The sequence below is a fragment of the Monopterus albus genome, unplaced genomic scaffold, assembly GCF_001952655.1.
Source record: "Monopterus albus unplaced genomic scaffold, M_albus_1.0 scaffold84.1, whole genome shotgun sequence".
NCBI classification, from domain to species: Eukaryota; Metazoa; Chordata; class Actinopteri; order Synbranchiformes; family Synbranchidae; genus Monopterus; species Monopterus albus.
Genome location: NW_018127964.1, coordinates 630,334 through 650,158, shown reverse-complemented (window position 1 = coordinate 650,158; position 19,825 = coordinate 630,334). Strand labels below are relative to the sequence as shown.

Sequence of the window (19,825 nt, the reverse complement as noted above, 5' to 3'; positions counted from 1 at the left end):
TAATACAATAAAAAAGCAAGAAAACATAAGGCACATAAAATTACACAGTAAGGATTATTTTTGTGTAAATAAAACCTGCATAGCTCAGAAATATATCTTCTCTTGAGAGGGAAAGCACTTGAAACCCAGACTAATGTGTAGAAAGTAACGTGTGTGTGTGTGTGTGTGTGTGGCTGCAGGTGGCCTATCTGTATGACCGGCTGTTGATAGACTGCCTCATTCTCCACAGCAGGAGGAAAGGTTATCTCAGTGTGTATACGGGAGCAGTGGAGAACGGGGGAGATGGAGTGTGTATGTGTTCCTTCCACAATGGATGAAAGGTTATCTTTTACACACGCCATTTCTGTAGACTTAACCCCTCCCTTTGAGGTCATGGCTCTGATGTCATATGGCTTAATTTTAGAAAGCTTGGCACATTGACTGAACAATGTGTATAGTAATTCTATAGAGGTAAGGCTGCCAGCTAGCTGAGAAATCAAAGAACATGAGATGTGTGTGTGTGTGTGTGTCATGTCAGTGTTTTCCCCGGCCTCTGGTCCCCTGTCCAGCGCTCTGTGGTCTCAGGTGGTAAGAGTACTGCTTGGCTTGATTCACCACATCAGTCAGGTGTACACAGTCTATACCACTCACTATAAAATAAGCACATCAAATGACCTTTTAGAAACTTCAACTTGATTACAAGTATGTGTTTGAATATGTCCACACACTTACATTGGCTCTGTGTGCGTAGCGGCAGATCCAGGCGCAGCTGAGACTGTGCTCCCCGAAGTGAGCGCCCTCGTCGGGCCATGGAGTTGCCTAAAAGACAAAGAAATGTTGGAATCGCCATTTAGAATTGCAGTCAAATTGTGTGAACAGTTTCTGAATTCAAACTGGTGGTGCTGCATAATAAAGCCTTGGACACTCCTGTAACTGGTTAGTCTAGCCAAGTTACACAACCACAGTTTTTCAAGGTGTAGTCTTTATGTACTAATGCAGCAGTCAGGTAACTAGTGGTGACCCTGTGGCTCTACCTGACACCTTATACAGACTATTGTTCCCCAGCTTTGGCGCAGTGGTTAGAGCACTGGTCTTGTAAACCAGGGGTCGTGAGTTCAAATCTCTCTGCGGCCTTCATTTCATACATTTTTCCTTAATAAAACACTTAAATAACATTAAAATGGCTGACTGTGTATTTAATAAGGATAATCACCTTTATTCAGTCAAATACGTTACACACAAGGAATCTGTTTCCGGTACAGAACCGAGGAAGCCATCTGCAGCACAAACTCACACCGATGCTGTGGGGGTTCAGTGTCTTGCTTTGACACATGGACTGCAGGCACCGAGATTCGAACCTCCAACCCTCCAGTTGAGAGATGACTTCTCTACCCATTGAGCCACAGTCACCCCCAAAATTAACCATCCCTGACCGGGAATTGAACCCGGGCCACTCATTTAAGACACAGAGGTGGTTCAACAGATTGAATGCTAATTCATGAACAATTTGACCTTTAAAATGCATTAGAATTACTTTTCTACATTACAATTGAATAATCTCCCTACATGTCTGAAGTCAATCTTGTCAGAGAACTGGTCTCAGTAACTGGTAGTCTGTTTTATGTTATAAAGAAAGCTTAGGGCTTGTAAGCTTCACCACTCCACTTTTACAGGGTTGGAGAACTGCAGTGGCTTTTACTCAAATTTCTCCATGTGTATAGCTGTAAATGAACAGATATGAATGCATTTGAGATAAAAAAAAAAAAAAAGACAAATTATCAGGCTATTTCAAAAGATGGTTTGACAATTAGATGAGCGGTGTGGCCCTAGTGTTGTATGTCAAATGTCTGTCTACTTTTTGAGAAATATAAAAGTGAGAGTATGTCATGAATGTGTATGTGTGTGTCTGCATGGGCGGGTGTGGAGTAGGGGTGTTTTTTGTGTGTGTTCTGCAGATAGCTCTAAGCCGTAGTCTGACATTCCCACTGACAGCTCTGAACTTTTCACAGTGCCAGGACTGTCAGGGCGAGAATAGGAAGAGGGAGGGAGGTGAGGTGAGAAGTGGGAGGGGAAAACCACGTCAGAAGGATGGGTTAGAGTGAGGAGTTTTTTTTTGTTGTTGTTGTTTTTCCCCCTTTGGGGTGGGGGTGCTTGTATGTTTTGGCACAGCAAGGTTTCTGCCCATCCTCCCATCATCACCTGGTGATGTGTGATGAAGGTCAGACCTACCTGGTGGTGAAACCCTACCAGATGTTCCCCACAGGCAATGTCTGTATGTGGACACTACTTACTGTTCCCAGAATTGGTCACCTATAGTGTGTTCCACACTTTTGTGACAGCCATCCTGATTTCCAACTACTGGCTTTCATCGCACAAAATCTCAGTCAGTGCAATGTCAGGGTTGGAGTGTAATTTAAGAGCTATAGTTTTGATTACAGGCTATAGTAACACAAAATCATGTGGGGTGGAAACCTGCTGCACAGGTTCATCCTCGGGAGAACACTGGGGCAGTTCTCAGCCATGACATTCACTGGGCACCCTGGGTTTAAAGTGGCTAACTAAGAACTGTAACACATTCAACTAGTACAACTGTTCCTTCATCAATAGAAGTAACAAAAATGGCCAGGGAGTGTATAAAAAAAAAAAGTTATAGTAAAATAATGAAAATCATATCAGTGCAAAAGTTTTTCATCTCCCTTTATGAAATGTTCTCTAATATTTTGTATATCTTCCCTATCCTCCTCCAACCTCTTTGGGTACCCTCTGAAGAGCATTTGTGTTCATTTAGGTGTAATTTCAGCCCATTCTTCATGGCCTACTTGTTCCAAGTCTACCAGATTGCTTGGTTGTCTGCTATGTACAGCCCTCTTCAAATCGATCCACAGATTTTCATTTATACTCAAGTTTGGAGACCTGGAAGGTCATGGTAAAACATTCAACTTGTTCTTTTTAAACCATTCCTGAGCTGACCTTGCTCTGTGCTTGGGATCGCTGTCTTTCTGAAGGATCCACTGCCTCTTCATTTTTAGCTTTCTAACTGAAGGCAGGAGGCTTTGCTTTAAAATCTTTGGATATTGGTCTGCATTCCCTTTTCCTTCTGCTTTATGCAGAGATCCAGTGCCTGATGCAGACATACACCCCCATGTTTGACTATGGGAATGATGTTCCTCTCCTCGTAGGCAAGTTTTTTTCCCACCAGACATACCTGTGCAAATTATGACCAAATCATTTAACTTTGGTCTTAGCAGACCACATAGTCTTGCTCCTTAGCAAACTCCAAGCATGCTGCCTTATGTGTAGAAGTAAGCAATGGCTTTCTGCCTGCTTTTCTCCCAAACAATCCAGATTTGTGCAGACTATGCTTGACTGTGGAGATGTAGGCTCTTATTCCAGTTGCCTCTAAGGACTTTGTCAGGTCCTCTGCTGTTTGTTTTGGATTCTTACATAGTGCTCAAGCGCCTCTTTCAGTTACAGTATCGGTGAAAATCTGTGGATCGATATGAAGAGGGATGTACTGTACATAGCAGACAACTAAGCAATCTGGTAGACAAGTAGGCCATGAAAACTGGGCTAAAATGAAGGGATACAAATGCTGCTCAGAGGGTACCCAAAGAGGTTGGAGGACATACAAAGTATTAAAGAACATTTCATAAAAACTTATGCACTGATATGATTTTCATTGTTTTACTATAACTTTGTTTTTGTTTTACTATAACTTTGTTTTTATACACTCCCTGGCCATTTTTGTTACTTCTGTTGATGAAGGAACAGTTATATTAGCTGAATGTGGATTAAATATGTTGACAAAAAAAATTGTTTTACTCCTTTTTCCATTTCAGACTAAGAGGATGCAAAGTTCTGCACCCAAATGTATCTCCCACGTCATTGCTGTAAATGATCTCACCATAGATACTTTGGAGCATTGAGCTCTTACTCGCTGCTGGTTTAGCAGGTGGAGCTCTGATTTCCATCTTCCGGTTATGGGTGTGGTTTGAATCACTTGACCTCCCCTCTTCCTGGGCCTTAACCTCTCTCCGTCTGCGTGTGTGAAACCTGCTGACACACATCCATGCAAGTGCATATGCATACATGCTGTTCAATTAAAAAAAAAAAACACTCGGACATTGTTCAGCGATCTAAAAGTTGGCAAGTCTTCACACTAATACTCAGTGTGAACAAAGTTAACTCAAGGCAGTTAACAGGCAGAACACATAGAATGTAATTGTGAAGCTGAATGGAAACAGAGGGCTTCCTGCAGTGGACTGACAGCCTCTAAGAGAAACACAGTGTGTGTAAGAGGGAGAGAAAAGAACAGCAAGGCTGCTGGTAGCTATTATAGCAGCACGACCGAACCTAACCTCTTGTTACACCAGTATGAAAGTTCTAGATTATAGCCTGTCTGTCCCTTGCCTCCGTGTCTCACCCATCTCCCACGCTCTCCCTCTGCTGCACAAGTATTGATGGTAGACCCAAGATGGGGAGTATTGCAGGAGAGATAAGAATCGGTTAGCATAAATGTGGGAGAGGGCACATGTGGGCACCACATGGCACTGCCAAGCTCCCACAGCCACAGAAGCTTCAGCTGCTGAGCACCACCCCAGGTGCAGACAGAAATGCACACATGTAAACTAACCTTCGCCAGGCTTGCTGGATGATGTGTGCAGCCTCGTTCCTCCTGCGCTGTTCTTTGTCGTATCCCCTGCGTGTGCGTGTTGAGATGGGTGCTTGACTGGCAGACTGAGTCTTTTTCAAAGAGCTTCTGTGGTCTAAAGATGAACTGCTTCTTACTGAGGGAGTGCGAGTTTGGTCTTTGGTAGCAACCCTCTCGAAATTTTGGTTTCTGTGCTTTTGTGGAGAGGTGCGAGTCTTTCCGGGGACAGTCTGCAAACTCATGTGAGTGTCTTTCTTTTTTAAAGGGATGCATTCTCTGGCACTAACCTCAGTTTGACCCATAGTGGAGATAACTGAGGAAGGAATGTCTGAGTAAGATCTTTCCCTGATTTTGGGCATGGAGGGGGGTCTTGGTTTGAGGCTGGGTGGCTGGCTGCAGCTGACAGGTGAGAGAAGTTCCTTCAGCCCAATGGAGTGCGGCACACCAGGTACAGCGTCGCTAGTCACATGACTGTGGTGGCTCCAAGTTTCAGGAGCCTCATGTGATTCGGTTGCTTTACTTCTTCTGGAGGATCTGCTCTTGTGGGCTTGGGGTTGAGGTTGGGGTAAATTCAACATTTGATTAAAAACATTTCTCTGACAAAAATTCATTTTACACTCTAATGATAAAGCAGTACCATTAACTGTCAACCTATCATCACTCACAACTCAAACTAAAAGCAGCACCGTAACAACTTTAGGAATTTCTGCCTATTTATACCTTTGTGCCGTTCCTCTTTGCTTTTTGTGTGTTCAGCTTTGGATGATTTCTTGGTTTCCACCACTGAGTCATTCAGGGATAGGTCCTCTATAATCTTCACTAATGACAGCTTCTCCTGCTCCACTTTCACCAGTGAAACCTTCAGTTTCTCTGCAGCAGACACTGAACCTTGCTGCACGGCCTCCCTTCTCCGCTGTTCTTCCTCTCGTTTCCTAAATACAAAGAAAAGTCAGACCTCATCATGGTATACAGTTTTGTGTGAAATGCCCTACATGAATAGCCAAGGTCAGCCATAGGTCTATTAGTGTAAATAACTGTTCAACTTGGTTTTCTATTTTATTTTAGTTTCCTAAATGGTATGGCATTAAATACTAGGTGAGAGAGAAACAGTAATTTGATTTTCTGTATGTCCAGCATATATAGTGAATTGACAATAAAAATCTTTGATCTTGATCTATTGTGGTACAATATCTGATTAGATGGAAAGATGTAGAATAGTTTGAGTACTTTGTAAGAAAAACATCTCACAATAGATTTATATCTCAGTAAAACTGTCAGTACTAAATACCAAGAAAAAAAAGTCAATGTGCCCTCTTAAAACAAATGTACTCCTGAAAAGCACTGTGTAAGACAATAAAGGTGAGACTGGTGAGCAAATGACAAATGGAAAACAAGCAAAAAGAAAAAGACAGGTGGAAGACATATGTGTGTGCACAAATGACAGAGAAAGATAGATACGCAGAGTGTGACCGTTCCTACATCCTGGAAAAAGGATGACGGACCGATAATGGAGACCGAAACAGGAATGAGAGATGAACACGGTGCATGTAAATGTTATATCTAACAGGTATTGTGTAGCAAAGGTGGATGCTAATGAGTGCCTCACACTGAACTCAAACAACTGGAAAGTACAAGGCTTCAGTATACATGTTGCTTTGTGTATGTCTCAGTTCACAATCTTGTAAATATGTTTTCATGTGTGCATGCTCACTTGGCTGCATCCTTACGCAGCTGCTCATGCCTCATGAGGAGCTGCTTTCTCTCCCTGAATGCCTTGCGGACGGTGTAGCCCTTGTAGACGGCCTGGATGGAGGCAGCAGCGATGTCCTGGATGGCCGCTATGGACAGAGCGCCGTGCTCCAGCATGAACTGAGTCACCTCACTGTGCCCCCCGAGCAGAGCATAGTCCAGGGGTGTGTACCTACATACACACAAACACCAGTGTCATTCATGGATTTATTTTCCCACTTGCACTTTACTGTCTCCTCACATCTTCTGCCTCCAAGACTAGTTCTCATCTCACCTCTCCTCGGTATGCTCCATGTGGTTAGGGAAGGCATTGTAGCCCACCAGCAGTTTCACAGCATCCAGGTAGCCATTGTTACATGACCAGTGGAGAGCTGTGCGCCCCTGTGCAACCACAGAAAAAAAGCATTGATTTACAGTGAAGATGTGTGCAAAAGCTCAGAAAACACAGATGGGTTGGTGCGTTTGTGGATATATGAGAAATTTTTACCTCCTTGTCCTGAATATTTGGATCAGCGTTGTTCTCCATGAGAACTGCCATGCAGGTGATGTAGCCGCCATATGCAGCACACTGCAGAGGAGTCCGTCCTGCCTGGTCCTGTTCAGCAGTAGTCACAAATTTATCAGTCTGCATTTATGAGGTCAATCATGATTATATACTAACTGCTTGTGTAGTACACAGGAGAATATAAATCTACATTTATCCTCATTTATTCTTTGGTTCATAAATATTAAACAAAGACTTAGATCTTCAACTGCTTCTGTGTTTGTGCATTAGTACCTGTACATTAGGACTAATCCCGTTCTCCATCAGTATCTGGCAGACTTCAGCATTACCTCCTAGAGCTGCCCAGTGCAGAGCAGTGTGACCATCCACATCTACTAGGTCCACTTGTGCAGAACCTTGATTGAATACATTTACATTTCAGTTGAGACATGTCACTCAAATAATCTACATTTCCTACATCATGGGCTATAGACATGTATATTACCATGAGTCTACAATGCTCGACGAAGATGAATACTCAGAATACAGTGCTACTGAAAATGTGAACGTGTAGTTACTGGAATGTTTGCACATACAGTATGTATCGACAGCACCTACCTTTGATGAGTGTGAGTATGACATCTCTGTGTCCCATCTCGCAGGCGCGAAACAGCGGCGTGTGTTTCATCACATCCAGAGAGTCGACCATCGCTCCTTTCTCCAGCAGCAGCTTCACTGTACTCACATGGCCTGACAGGGAGGCTGCATGGAGTGCTATGTGAACACACACACATACACATGAAAAATAGACATAAAAATATGAGGTCCTGAGTCTAACTGGACAATAAACAAGCTCAGGACACCTGCTGCTTCTTTGTTCATTCACCCCTTGACTGCAGCTCCTCTCCAGCTATGGCTAAAGCCTGGTCAATAGACAGTTAAAAAGAGAGAAATTTAATGAGGAGCAATACACTTAAGCCTCCTTGTGGCTACCCCCTCCAGTCCCCAGACAGTACAGAATAGAGTCAAGTGCATGGAAGTGATCTAGACACCAGTCCGCTCTACATCCCTGCACACTGTCTCATTAGCATGACTCAACCCTTATATGTTATCCATGCATAAAAAATGATCGCCTGAGCAAAGGGGCTATCACCGTGGAGATTGTGTCCAAACAGCCCCAAGGGGTCAGAGTGTGGCAGTAAGTCCTGTGTGTCTGCATGTGTTTGTTTGTCACAGGATAGTGCTGGCAGTGCTGCGAGTCTATTCAGCAAGCTCACACTAATTTTGCTGACAGTATAACTTCCCTCTCTCCCTGAGTCTTATGGTCTCTCTCTCTAGTATCTTGGGGGGAACTCCCTGTGACATCACTATTCCTAACCTACAACAAGAAACAGGCCATGCTCTGAAAGGACAAACAGAGCAAGAATAAAAGTGTGTGTGCTTGCCTATGACCTGGGCACGTATGTCACCATGCCCTGGAAGCACACAGCCGTTCGAAGCAGTTCTTGTTTCTCAGGCTCACCGGTGCCTCCGTACTTGTCAGCCATGCTGATATCAATATGAGGGGTTAGGGCCAGCATGGTGCAGATGACGTCATCACTGCCCTTCCCAGCAGCCCACATGAAGGCTGTCCGTCCCTCCAGGTCAGGTTCATCCTTCACCGAGGGGTGGGACAGAAACACACCCACTGTCTCCTACATACATGGAAAGAAGTTACATTTTAGTTTATGGGACATTATAAAAAAGCAAACTGACACACATCAAAGATGAGACAATAAATGAGTGTAATTCCATATTTTATGACAGACCAATAAAATAATATAATCATTAAAAAAAATCCCTCCAAATCAAACTGCAAATTCATGTATACATAACATAAGCAGAATAATACACAGACATTCACACAAATTCACCAAAAGCCATAATTTGACCTTTTTAAAAATTAGATGCATACATGAGTAACTGCAACTTCTTACTTCTAAACTCTGACAAAACTGAAGTTATTGTGCTTGGGCCTAAAAAACCTTAGAAATCTGCTGTCTAATCATATAGTTACTTTAGATGACATAGCTCTCGCCTCCAGTACTACTGTGAGGAACCTTGGAGTCATCTTTGATCAGAATATGTCCTTTAAATCACATATAAACCAAGTCTCTAGAACTTCCTTCTTTCACCTGCACAATATTGCAAAAATCAGGAGCATCCTGTCTCAAAGTGATGCTGAAAAACTGGTCCATGCATTTGTTACTTCCAGGCTGGACTACTGTAACTCTTTACTATCAGGATGTCCCAATAATTCCCTAAAAAGCCTCCAGCTAATCCAAAATGCTGCAGCCAGAGTACTGACAGGAACTAGCAAGAGAGATCATATCTCTCCCATATTAGCTTCTCTCCACTGGCTCCCTGTAAAATTCAGAATAGAATTCAAAATCCTTCTCCTAACATACAAAGCCCTTAATGACAAGGCTCCATCATATCTTAAAGACCTCGTAGAGCCTTATCATCCTAACAGAGCACTTCACTCTCAGAGTGCAGGTTTACTTGTGGTTCCTAGAGTCCACAGAAGCAGAATAGGAGGCAGAGCCTTTAGCTATCAAGCTCCTCTCCTATGGAACCAACTCCCAGTCTCAGTTCGGGAGGCGGACACCCTCTCTACCTTTAAGATTAGACTTAAGACGTTCCTTTTTGATAAAGCTTATAGTTAGGGCTGAGCCTTCCCTTAGTTATGCTGCTATAGGCCTAGGCTGCTGGGGGCCCCATGATGCTCTGAGTTTCTCTCCTAATGAAAGTTATTGAGAAGAAATTGGACGAAGTCAAGAAAGATTACAAACCAGACGATGCTATCCAGTATGTAAAAGAACTGTTATCAGCTATGGGACAGACAAAGTTTCAAGACGACGCTGGGGAGGGGCACAATTTTTCTTGCCTCTCGAGCCTGAGAGAAGAACACGAGGAGCTGCAGGAGGTTTCTTTCGTTAAAGGGAGTTTTTCCTCCCCACTGTCGCCCAGTGCTTGCTCAAGGGGGATTTGTTGGGTTTTCCCTATGTAATAATATTGATAACAGTAAGGTCTAGACCTTACTTTGTAAAGTGTCCTGAGATGACTTTTGTTGTGATTTGGCGCTATACAAATAAAATTTGATTTGATTTGATTTGATGACAGTCAATCATATAAAACCTTAACATTTGCAACAGTACATTTTCAGAAAGATATGGAACATTACACATTATCTATCTGGATAAAGTGGCATAAAGTGACACAATGACTTGGCAGGTTTTCTAGCTTTGTGTGTATGACTCACCGCATTGTTGCTCTGAGCCCCGTAGTGCAGAGGTGTTGCTCCTTGGCTATCTGAGGGAATAGTGCCTGATGTGTTTCTCTCAAGCAGCAGGTGCACAATTTTTGCATGGCCTGAAAAACAGGTTTACATTACTAGGACATGAAGGTGGCAAGGAATGACGAGGATAATTAAGGAGCTTAAACACACATCAACATGAATCAACTGTCACTATTTACACAATTCATAGCTACTGTATTTGTCTTTGTATGGTGCTATAAAAACAGACAGTAAGAACCATAAACCCAAAGAAGATTAAACTGTGCTTTGAGCTGCATGCTAACATGATTGAAATGACAGTATCAACATGCTAATGTGGGTGACACAGTGGTTAGCACTGTTGCCTCACAGCAAGAAGGTTCCAGGTTTGAGTCTCAGCCACCCTGTGCCTTTCTGTGGGGAGATTTCATGTTCTCACTGTGCCTGTGTGGGTTCTCTCCGGGTACTCCGGCTTCCTCCCACAGTCCAAAGACTTGCAGCTTAGGTTGATTGGTGACTCTAAATTGCCCGTAGGAGTGAGTATGTGTGGTTGTTTGTCTACATGTCGGCCCTGTGATAGACTGGTGACCTGTCCAGTCCAGTGCCCAATGTCAGCTGGGATTGGCTTCTGTTCAGGAATAAGCGGTATAGATAATGGATGGAACATGCTAATGATAAGCAAGTATAACATTTAACATCTTGTCATCACAGTTTAACATGTTAGCATGCTAACCCTTGCTCATTAGCACTAAACACAAAGTAGAGTTAAGGCAGATGGGAATGTCAGCTGCTAGTGGCACCAGAGGAACAGACAGGTTCATCAAAGTCAGTAGGATTGATTGTCAGTGACCACGGATAACTGTAAAAAATTTCAAGATGATAAATCCAATTTTTGTTGAGATATTTCAGTGTGGGTAATAACTAGTCCATTTTGACTGAGACGTAATTTCCACATAGCCAGAAATCTGCATTTGCATGTGTAGCTTTCATTCAAGCTGCAGTAGGCCAAATTCAGGAAGTGCCCTCACTCACCGAGCAGAGCAGCCCAGTGCAGCGGTGTTCTGAAGAGGTTATCGTAAGCTGTCACATTACAGCCCTGGTAAGATGTTAGCACCTCCACCACTGCCTCGTTACCATCGGCAACAGCAAAGTGCAGAGGCGTCCGCCCCTCGTAGTCCTGCCAGTTCAACAGGGACTCGGTGGGAGCTGCCTCCTTCACACATAAACACACACACAAGACAACCGCAGAAAAGAAAGACATGCAGAAGGACAGGTGAGGATGGAGGATGACGAGGCTGACAGGTTTTGCTGCGTATATGTGTGTGTGCACTATAGTGTGTACCAGTATACAGCGGACAGTTTGTGTGGCGCTGGGCTCCTGACTGTGCGCGGCCCAGTGCAGTGGGATCTTGCCTTCGCTGTCTGGGATGCCAATGTTGGAATCATGCTTGATCAGAAGGCGAACGTGTTCTGGTCGGTTATAAAACGCTGACCAGTGGAGAGCAGTTTGCTATAAAGAGAGAAATGAAAAGGGAGACAAAGATGGTGAAGAGCGCTGAAATCAGGTTTGAGGTTTCCATTTATGTAAAAAAAAAACATTACTCCACTATGACATGGCCAGGAAATTTTATGGCAATGCGCTACACAAAGCTCATATTGAAGATCCAACAATGAGCTGAGATTGTAACCCAGATAGTGCCTTCATGACGGCCACTGAGCTGTTCTGAGATTTGCTGAAACTACTGTCATCTGACACGATGATGCATATTGGATTATTATCTAGCTAACTACTGATGCCAGATACATATCATTTCCAGAAGACAAAGGAGACTGTGTGTTTCTGTATTTGTAGTCTTATCATCAGAACAAGCTGCAGATTGTTAAATCATTTGCTGCCGTGTGAGTGTGCCTCTAGGTGTTTATGTTTGACCTAAAATTCGTGCTGTTTCTAAGAAACTGTCTTCAGTCTCTTTGCAGATTATTGATCAGATGCCCACATTAGCTGGTTTCTGTCTGAGGACAAACTATGGACAGTTGGGAAGACAACAACCTGTTTGTGTGTATCTGTACAGTAGCACCTTATTTTTGTCTTGTGTGTCAACCTCTCCTGGCCCGATGTGTTTGAGCAGCAGGGCGAGGGCTTTTGGGGAGGGGTGTCGGGTGGCCAGGTGGAGCGGGGTCATTCCCTCTAAATCTTTCTGCAACCAGTTAGCACGCCTAGACAGCAGCAGTTTCAGGAAACGCACATTCCCCTACAGCACACACGCACAAACATGAAAAGCTGTGTTAAAAAAAGTAGCTCAGAAATCATAAATTCTCCTTAATATTAGTCATAAACCAGTAGCAATGACACACACACACACAGACTCCCTAGGCTTTTAGCAGTGTCTGCTTCAATCCGCAGGTCATCCATCTTCGTTCCCTGCTGCTGCCTCTCTGCTCAGTGTGCGAGATGAGCTGTTAAACAGTAAACAGCAACTTTGTGGCCTGACAGAGCAGCTCCTTTCTGCCTGCCATCCCCTCCACATCATCATTGTCATCCTCGGTGTTGGTCTCTCACCACCAGGCCGCAGGGTGATGTATTGTGCAACAGCTGTCGAAGGACTGCAGGGTGTGTGTGTGTGTGTCCACGCAGGCACAACCGAGTACACGTGTTAATGTGTTTTACATATTTGCTATCCTGTGACCACAGCGTCACAGTCTGACAGATCTATCTTGTGTGTGAGCATGCATCTAGACTGTGTGTATGTGTTCCTGTCCTCCCTATTCTCAGTCCAATTAGATTGGTAATCCCTGGCCTCTTTCGCTGTCTTAGCCACTTATTGATCAGATGTCAAAGAGACAGGGCTTCCTACCACTAGCATCCCCCATCACACACACACACACACACACACACACACTTCCCATCTATGAGACAAACCCCAACACCCTATTACCTCCACTCTGTCTTCAATGATATGATGATCCTGTGTCAGTACACTCCCATAGAAGAAGGTACCAACAAACAGATGACTTGTAAAGAGGTATTAGCCCATTAGTACATCCCACTGTTCTCCTGCCACACTCCTCTGCAAAGAACAGACCACCCTGTCTGGAGGTGTTTAACCTTGTCTCCTCAGACTCTTCCTAAGTCGACTCAAGTAAAAAGCACATTAAGGTTTTAGTTCCCAAAATGCTGTTAAACGTTATCCAAGCAGAATGATTGTTTATTTATAATAGTGTGTGTAAGTGAAAGTCATAGCTACAGCCTTTGTGTGGCTCAGAAATCGGTTGATATTTCCCACCACAAGCCCTAAGGCCATAGCTACAGCCGCTAGGGGGCACTGGCTTCCCACAGGAGCTTATGGAGTGTCAGAATTTCTCTTTTTGCCATTCAATCTTTATGAGATCCCACCTAGTCTTCATATTCTTTTCACCTTTATAAATCCATCCGCATCCATTCATTTGAAATGCTTGTCAATTTTATGCCATAAAGACAGCTACAACAGGTGTAACTGTCACCATTTCTTTGTGCTCCTTAATAGATAGGTTTATTTGTGACCATACCTTCTGTGCTGCAAGGTGCAGAGCGGTGCGCTGGCTGTGGTCGGCCTTGTTGACCGAAGCCCCAGCCTTCAAAAGAATCTCTGCACAATCCAGGCGGTCAGCTAGCACACAGTACATTAAAGGGGTACGGCCAAACTGGTCCTCACGGTCCCGCAGTGAGGGCTCTGCTACACAAGCACACAGATACATACAAACAAAGCACAGCTGATGATTCAGCCAAGAGGGTACGCCTTAATAGAGACTAAGATTAGGGTCAATATGCAGGCAAAATACAGTCATGTGGCTTGTGGCAGAATATGTTCAGAACAGTTTTTAAAAGGAAACTCTCTGTGCTTAAAACACAGTCTTTTACAGCTTCAGTTCAATAAGAATTCCACTTACCATTTTCTAAATAAAATTGATTTAATTGGAGCAGCTGGGTAACACATAAACTTAGGGCCATGTTGCCTTTATGTGAAAATTAACTCACAATTTGCCACAATCATTTGACACACTTCATGTATTTTTAGCCAGAGCCAAACAAGCTTCTCCATATTCAAGATTAAATGATCAGTGTGGCTAAATTTGAAGATACTTTTATAGAGGAGCAGAGCATTATTTAACAGAAAGACCACAGTTCCAGCTTCCATGCAGTCGAACACTTGCCCTGCTGTAGTTTCTATGTGCAAAACCCCAAAGCCCACCCAGCTGCGGCAGCTGACCCTGATGGGATAAATGCAACAAAAACTTCCTTATAGAAAAACAAAAAAGCCAAAAATGTTGAACGTTTGAACCCTGTGTGGTCTGTAGTGAATAAACAATATGTTTTAGCTGACATGTGCTGCTTACCTGTGATGAGTTTGAGGAGTGCACTCCTGTTTCCATTGACAGCTGCAGCATGAACCTGGGAGCCCAGAGAGGCTGGTCCCAGACCAGACGTCGCTGAGGCCTGCAACACAAACAAATGAAAGGTCACAACTCAACCTGCCACAACATAAACTCAGCTTACTTATCAAGTATTTAATAAGATGGCATTAAGCTGAGTCCGGACAGTTTCTTTTCTATTATTTTAGCATGTCCAACACATGGTCACATTTAAATTTAAGTAGTTCATGCATAATTCTATATGATAAACCAAATTTTAATGGATGTTCCTAAAAAAATAGCTTAACTGGAAATTTTAAAATCACTTCCATTACGCACAAAAAAAAGGGAAAGAAATATTAGATAACTGCCGCAACCATAGACTTTTGCAATTTAGTAAACTTTCAGTTTACATGTGCACCTTAAGATCAAGTAGTTTTTCTGAAGTCTTCTAGAAAAGAGCCACAGAGAACCAAACATAAAATTATCATCCTTAAACAATGATCATATAATAAAACATACTGTACTTTCCAATAAAGTAATAAACAAGCTGATATTTCCTGAGAGTAAACAGCATGTGTGTTTGCCTGCTTGTATGTGTGTGCCTCTATGCATGTGTGTCTATGCCTGCTGAGGGGGTTAAATCTCTTCCTGGCCTCACTTAAACACAGCGCAGTGATAGCTGGGTAATCCACAGGCAGGAAGCAGCTGGGGGGAGGGGGAGGGGGAGGGGGCCCTGTGTGCGCGTGTAAGAAGGGGGTCTCTCTTCATGTCTTATTCATGTCTCATTAATACTGCAGCATGCCCTACTGTGTGTATGTGTGTATGTGTGTGCACCCATGTGCATGTGTATGGGGGGTTTGCAGATGTGGGACAAGCCCTGCAGGGCACAACACAGAAATCAATTATTGCCCCTAAACACATAAATGCTGGAGGCACAAAGTCATGTCACATTCTGAGATTTCTTCAAGACATTTTCATTAACAGTCGCACAAACAGCTCTGAATCACTATGCACACAACTCACAATATAAACATGGTGTATAAAATACAGCTGATAGGAATTATTGATAAAATACAGGCAGGTTGATTACTTTGGAACTTTTAAACTCTTGGTAGGAAAAATGAACAATCTGAAGAGAATACTCTGGTGCCTTCCATCCTTCCTTCTCACCTCCCTCTCCCTCCTCACCATCACCTCATACAGAGTGCTCCCGGAGACATTGCGTGCAGCATGGCAATTACCCATCATGCTTGCTGCTTTCTTACGCTCTACCAAGACTTAATACAGGTTAGTTACTACATTTAGCAAAAACAGGAAGGGTGGGAGGGTAAGATCATAGGTGTGGTGCTTAAAGGCGTGTTTGAGGGTGTCGGTTTGTGTGCGTGTTTGGCACATGTGCCACGTCATGGCAAGCTGTTATCCGTGAGAGAGTTTTTATAGAAGCTTTACCAAAATCAATCACAAACATTTCTAATTTACATTGATTACTCAGTCAGTAATACATGTGCGTGTTCACACAGTCTGCAAACACTAATATGTAACACCGTAGCGCCGCTGCATTCAGAAAAAGTAATATCATCTATCTGATGTTTAAGTCCTGTTACACAGAGAACTAATGAGACAATCTGACATTTGCTGTGCTTCCTTTCAACCATGGCAAGAGCTCAGTCCAAACTTTTACTTTACTTTTGTTGACATATCTTGATCTATTTCTGCATTTTTGGAGTCAATATGAAAACTCCAGCTGACACAATAAAAATATGAATTGATTTACAAATAATCTTAGATGCAGAAAAAAGAAGTTATAATTTGGCCAAACACTGACATGAGGGAAACCAGTCGATATTTGAGTCTGTGTGAGGGACATTCATATCACCAAGAGCGGGCAATTAGAGTTTCATGAGGACCTGAGTGTTTTGGAAACACCTACAGTGCATCCAATTTGGCTAAAAAGGCTTTGCAATGCAGTGTCTGAAATCAAACAAAGGAAGGTGCAAAAACAACACCAGGTCCTATTGAGAGGTGTGGAGTGGACTCATTTAGCCATTCATACGTGTTCCTCAGGGAGCACTCCTTTTGGTAATATGAAGACAATAACTCAGAGTAAACCATTGATCATGGGCTGAGGTCCAGACCAAGTGATTGTGCATCTGTATAAGTATTGATTCATGCTGATGCTGACATTATTTATTCTTTATTCATATTCAGCCTCATATAACTGTAGAGAGTTTAACAAAGAACCTAGATCCTCCCGCGAAACCTTTCAGGAACACTACAGGAGAGCTGCGCGCGTACACACTTGCTGCCTCCTAACACACACACGCGCGCACGCACACACACACACACACACACACACACACACACACACACACACACACACCAGATGCCTAGTGTAACTAACATTTCAAATGATGCTATTCAGACAAACAGGCAAAGAAACCACAGAATTAAATTGTGTGCAAGTGTGTGTTTGTGTGCAGTGGCACCATGTATTTGTCTATATGTTTCTTCAGCTGTCTGTCACTTAGGTGTCTGCTTTTGAAAGAAGACATAACTAGGGCATGCTGGGTAAGCAGTGGGGAACAGAGCCTGAGGCCTTCATTGAACGCGCACACACAAACATATACACACACTTTTTATATAAGCGTGTTTTTATACAGTTATAACAGAGTGTGTTTAGGGTCTTTGTCAACATGGGGTTATTATAGGTGCCTATACCACCTACATGTCTCTGTGGGTGCATGTCTCAGATAGAAGAGAGAGGCTGCAGGGTCTGTTCCCTGGGTTTTGACTGACAGGTAAAGAGGTGGGAGGAAAGATAATATCAACCCACCGGGATGCCCAATCTGTAAAGCTCTATTTCTGGGTGACTTCCTGATTCCCAAAGGACCAATGAGCTGGTTCACTCAGCTTGGGGGGGGTTGAGCCCTTGGGGCAGAGCGGGGCCAATCAGCGGGAGGAGAGAAGGCTGAGCAACACATAGATCTGCTAATTTACATCATTAGCACAATGCATCCTGCCAAATGAGCCTCCAGGGTGTGAGCCAATCACCTGGGAGAGTAATGCAATTAGGTGGGACCACAGCTGTCAATCTCACAGTTATGGGGATCATGTAGTGACACCTGTGGCTAAAACACCCCTGCCTGGTGCCTGCCGCTCACACACAACATCTATACACACACACAAATATAGACAGAGAGAGAGACACAAATCAGTGACAGAGATATGAAGTGTATGATTCATGAGTGTGTCTGTGTGTCTGTAGAGAAGGGGACACAGTAGAGGCTGGTATCTTTCTCCTGAGACTGGAAGACAGGAGGCAGTGTGTGTGTGACCGCTTGAGGGACACAGAGATTGACTTGTGTCCTCCAAGGACTTACATCTGAGTGAAAATGTGTGCATATCTGCATACATCTGGGTGTGTGTTTACACTTGCCCATGTGTCTTCACCCATTGGAACACAGTTTTGTTTATACCCTGAGTCCAAGCTCTGTGCAAATACAATAAAGGGGGGAAAGGGCAGCACCATAGGGGAGCTAAAACTGGTGCAGAATAGCCCTGTTTTTGACTGGCATGTGAGTGAGCGCTGCTGGTAATGAGGCTTGTCTTAGTCTCATTAAGTGTAGCGATATCATACCGGAGCACTCCACTGTGTCGATAGGATTCTACCCAACATGTTGTTAATGTTTGTCGTCTGTGCGTGTGTATAGGGGGTGGTCGATGCTGCGGTGACTGGCAAACTGTCAGGGGATGCAGGAAATTTATCAGAGGCACCAATAACACCCAGGCTATGGCTCAAAACACTTTTGCTTACCCTTTCATGGCTTCAGTAGCACACAGGAGGGAGAAACATTCCCTAAAACAACCACTCAGCTTCTACAACAGTGAGCAGCAGATGCAGTTCAAGTCGAGCCTTGTACGTGCGGCTCAGCTGCTGCTTGCAACACTTGAGAATTAGGGGAGCTGTGTGTTTTGTGTCATCCCATTATATCACTAATGAGCTGCCCTCAGGAGGGAGGGGGAGAGAGACAGAGAGGCTGACAGAAAATGACAGACAAAAAATGAGGAGAGAATGAGAAGGGGGAAGGGAGACAGTGATCAGCTTGGGGACTTTTGCCTTCTTCTCCTCTCCATTCCCTTTTCCCCACACCTCTGGCTCTAATTGGACTAAAACTGTGATCTAATTAAATGTCCAATTAAAGTGCAGAGAGCAATGTGCCCACCGGCGAATCAGAGTACAGGGACATAATCAGCTGGAAAAACAAACAAAAAAATCAATAGGAGCAATACAAAATCAAAAAAGATGGAGGAAACAGAAAAGGAAGGACAGAAGAAATCAGAGTGCAGAGAAAGTGATACAAGTGTGTCCAGAAACCCAGACATGCTGCCATCTTCTCTGGGTTCAAGGTCATTTAAGATCAACTGAGATGAAGTCGAAAACTGTGCTGTGGTCTGACGAGGCAATATTTGAAATTCTTTTTAAAAATCATGGCCTGGGCAAAAGACAAGAGGGGCCACCCAGCTTATTATCAGAGCGCAGTTCAAAAGCTGGCATCTGTGATGGCACGGGGGTGCATTAATGCACAAGGTATGAGTAACTTGCACATCTGTGAATGCACCATTAATGCTGAACAGGTTATTGTGCAACATATGACGATGCCCTTTTCAGGGAAGGCCTTGCTTCAGCAAGACAATGTTAAACCACATTCTGCATGTATTCCAACATCACGGCTTTGAAATAAGAGTGCAGGTGCTAAACTAGCGTGCCTGCAGTGCAGACCTGTCACACACTGAAAACGTTTGGTGCATTAGGAAGTGACAATATAAGAAACAAGGCCCCAAACTGTTGAGCAACTGAAATCCTATATCAAGCAAGAACAGAAAAACATTTCGCTTTCAAAAATAAAGTAATCAGTCTCCTCAGTTCCCAAACAGTTAGAGTATTGTTCAACAAAGAGATGATGCAACACAGTGGAAAACATGCCCCCGTCTCAACTTCTGTGCCATGTGTTGCTGGCATCAAATTTAAAATGAGCATATACAGTGCCTTGTGAAAGTATTCGGCCCCCTTGAACTTTGCGACCTTTTGCCACATTTCAGGCTTCAAACATAAAGATATAAAACTGTAATTTTTTGTGAAGAATCAACAACAAGTGGGACACAATCATGAAGTGGAACGAAATTTATTGGATATTTCAAACGTTTTTAACAAATAAAAAACTGAAAAATTGGCCGTGCAAAATTATTCAGCCCC

At 43.5% G+C, this 19,825-nt stretch overlaps 1 protein-coding gene across 4 annotated transcripts in view; it reads right to left on the bottom strand.

Moving 5' to 3' along the window:
* Positions 1-2: 2 nt before the first annotated feature.
* invs (inversin) overlaps positions 3-19,825 on the bottom strand; it is a 26,767-nt gene continuing 6,944 nt past the window's right edge. For 2 of the 4 annotated variants that reach the window (XM_020607133.1, XM_020607132.1), the window contains 17 exons: positions 14,554-14,653; positions 13,726-13,892; positions 12,258-12,431; positions 11,522-11,689; positions 11,212-11,392; positions 10,165-10,274; positions 8,386-8,557; positions 7,482-7,637; positions 7,158-7,279; positions 6,867-6,974; positions 6,654-6,760; positions 6,342-6,551; positions 5,351-5,562; positions 4,613-5,177; positions 3,884-4,035; positions 712-798; positions 3-629 (listed from right to left, as the gene is read on the bottom strand). In XM_020607133.1, the coding sequence (XP_020462789.1) occupies positions 514-629; positions 712-798; positions 3,884-4,035; positions 4,613-5,177; positions 5,351-5,562; positions 6,342-6,551; positions 6,654-6,760; positions 6,867-6,974; positions 7,158-7,279; positions 7,482-7,637; positions 8,386-8,557; positions 10,165-10,274; positions 11,212-11,392; positions 11,522-11,689; positions 12,258-12,431; positions 13,726-13,892; positions 14,554-14,653 (2,907 nt within the window). In that variant the 3' untranslated portion in view covers positions 3-513. The remainder of the gene's footprint in view (positions 630-711; positions 799-3,883; positions 4,036-4,612; positions 5,178-5,350; positions 5,563-6,341; positions 6,552-6,653; positions 6,761-6,866; positions 6,975-7,157; positions 7,280-7,481; positions 7,638-8,385; positions 8,558-10,164; positions 10,275-11,211; positions 11,393-11,521; positions 11,690-12,257; positions 12,432-13,725; positions 13,893-14,553; positions 14,654-19,825) is intronic. The other 2 variants (XM_020607136.1, XM_020607134.1) reach the window with 2 other exon arrangements.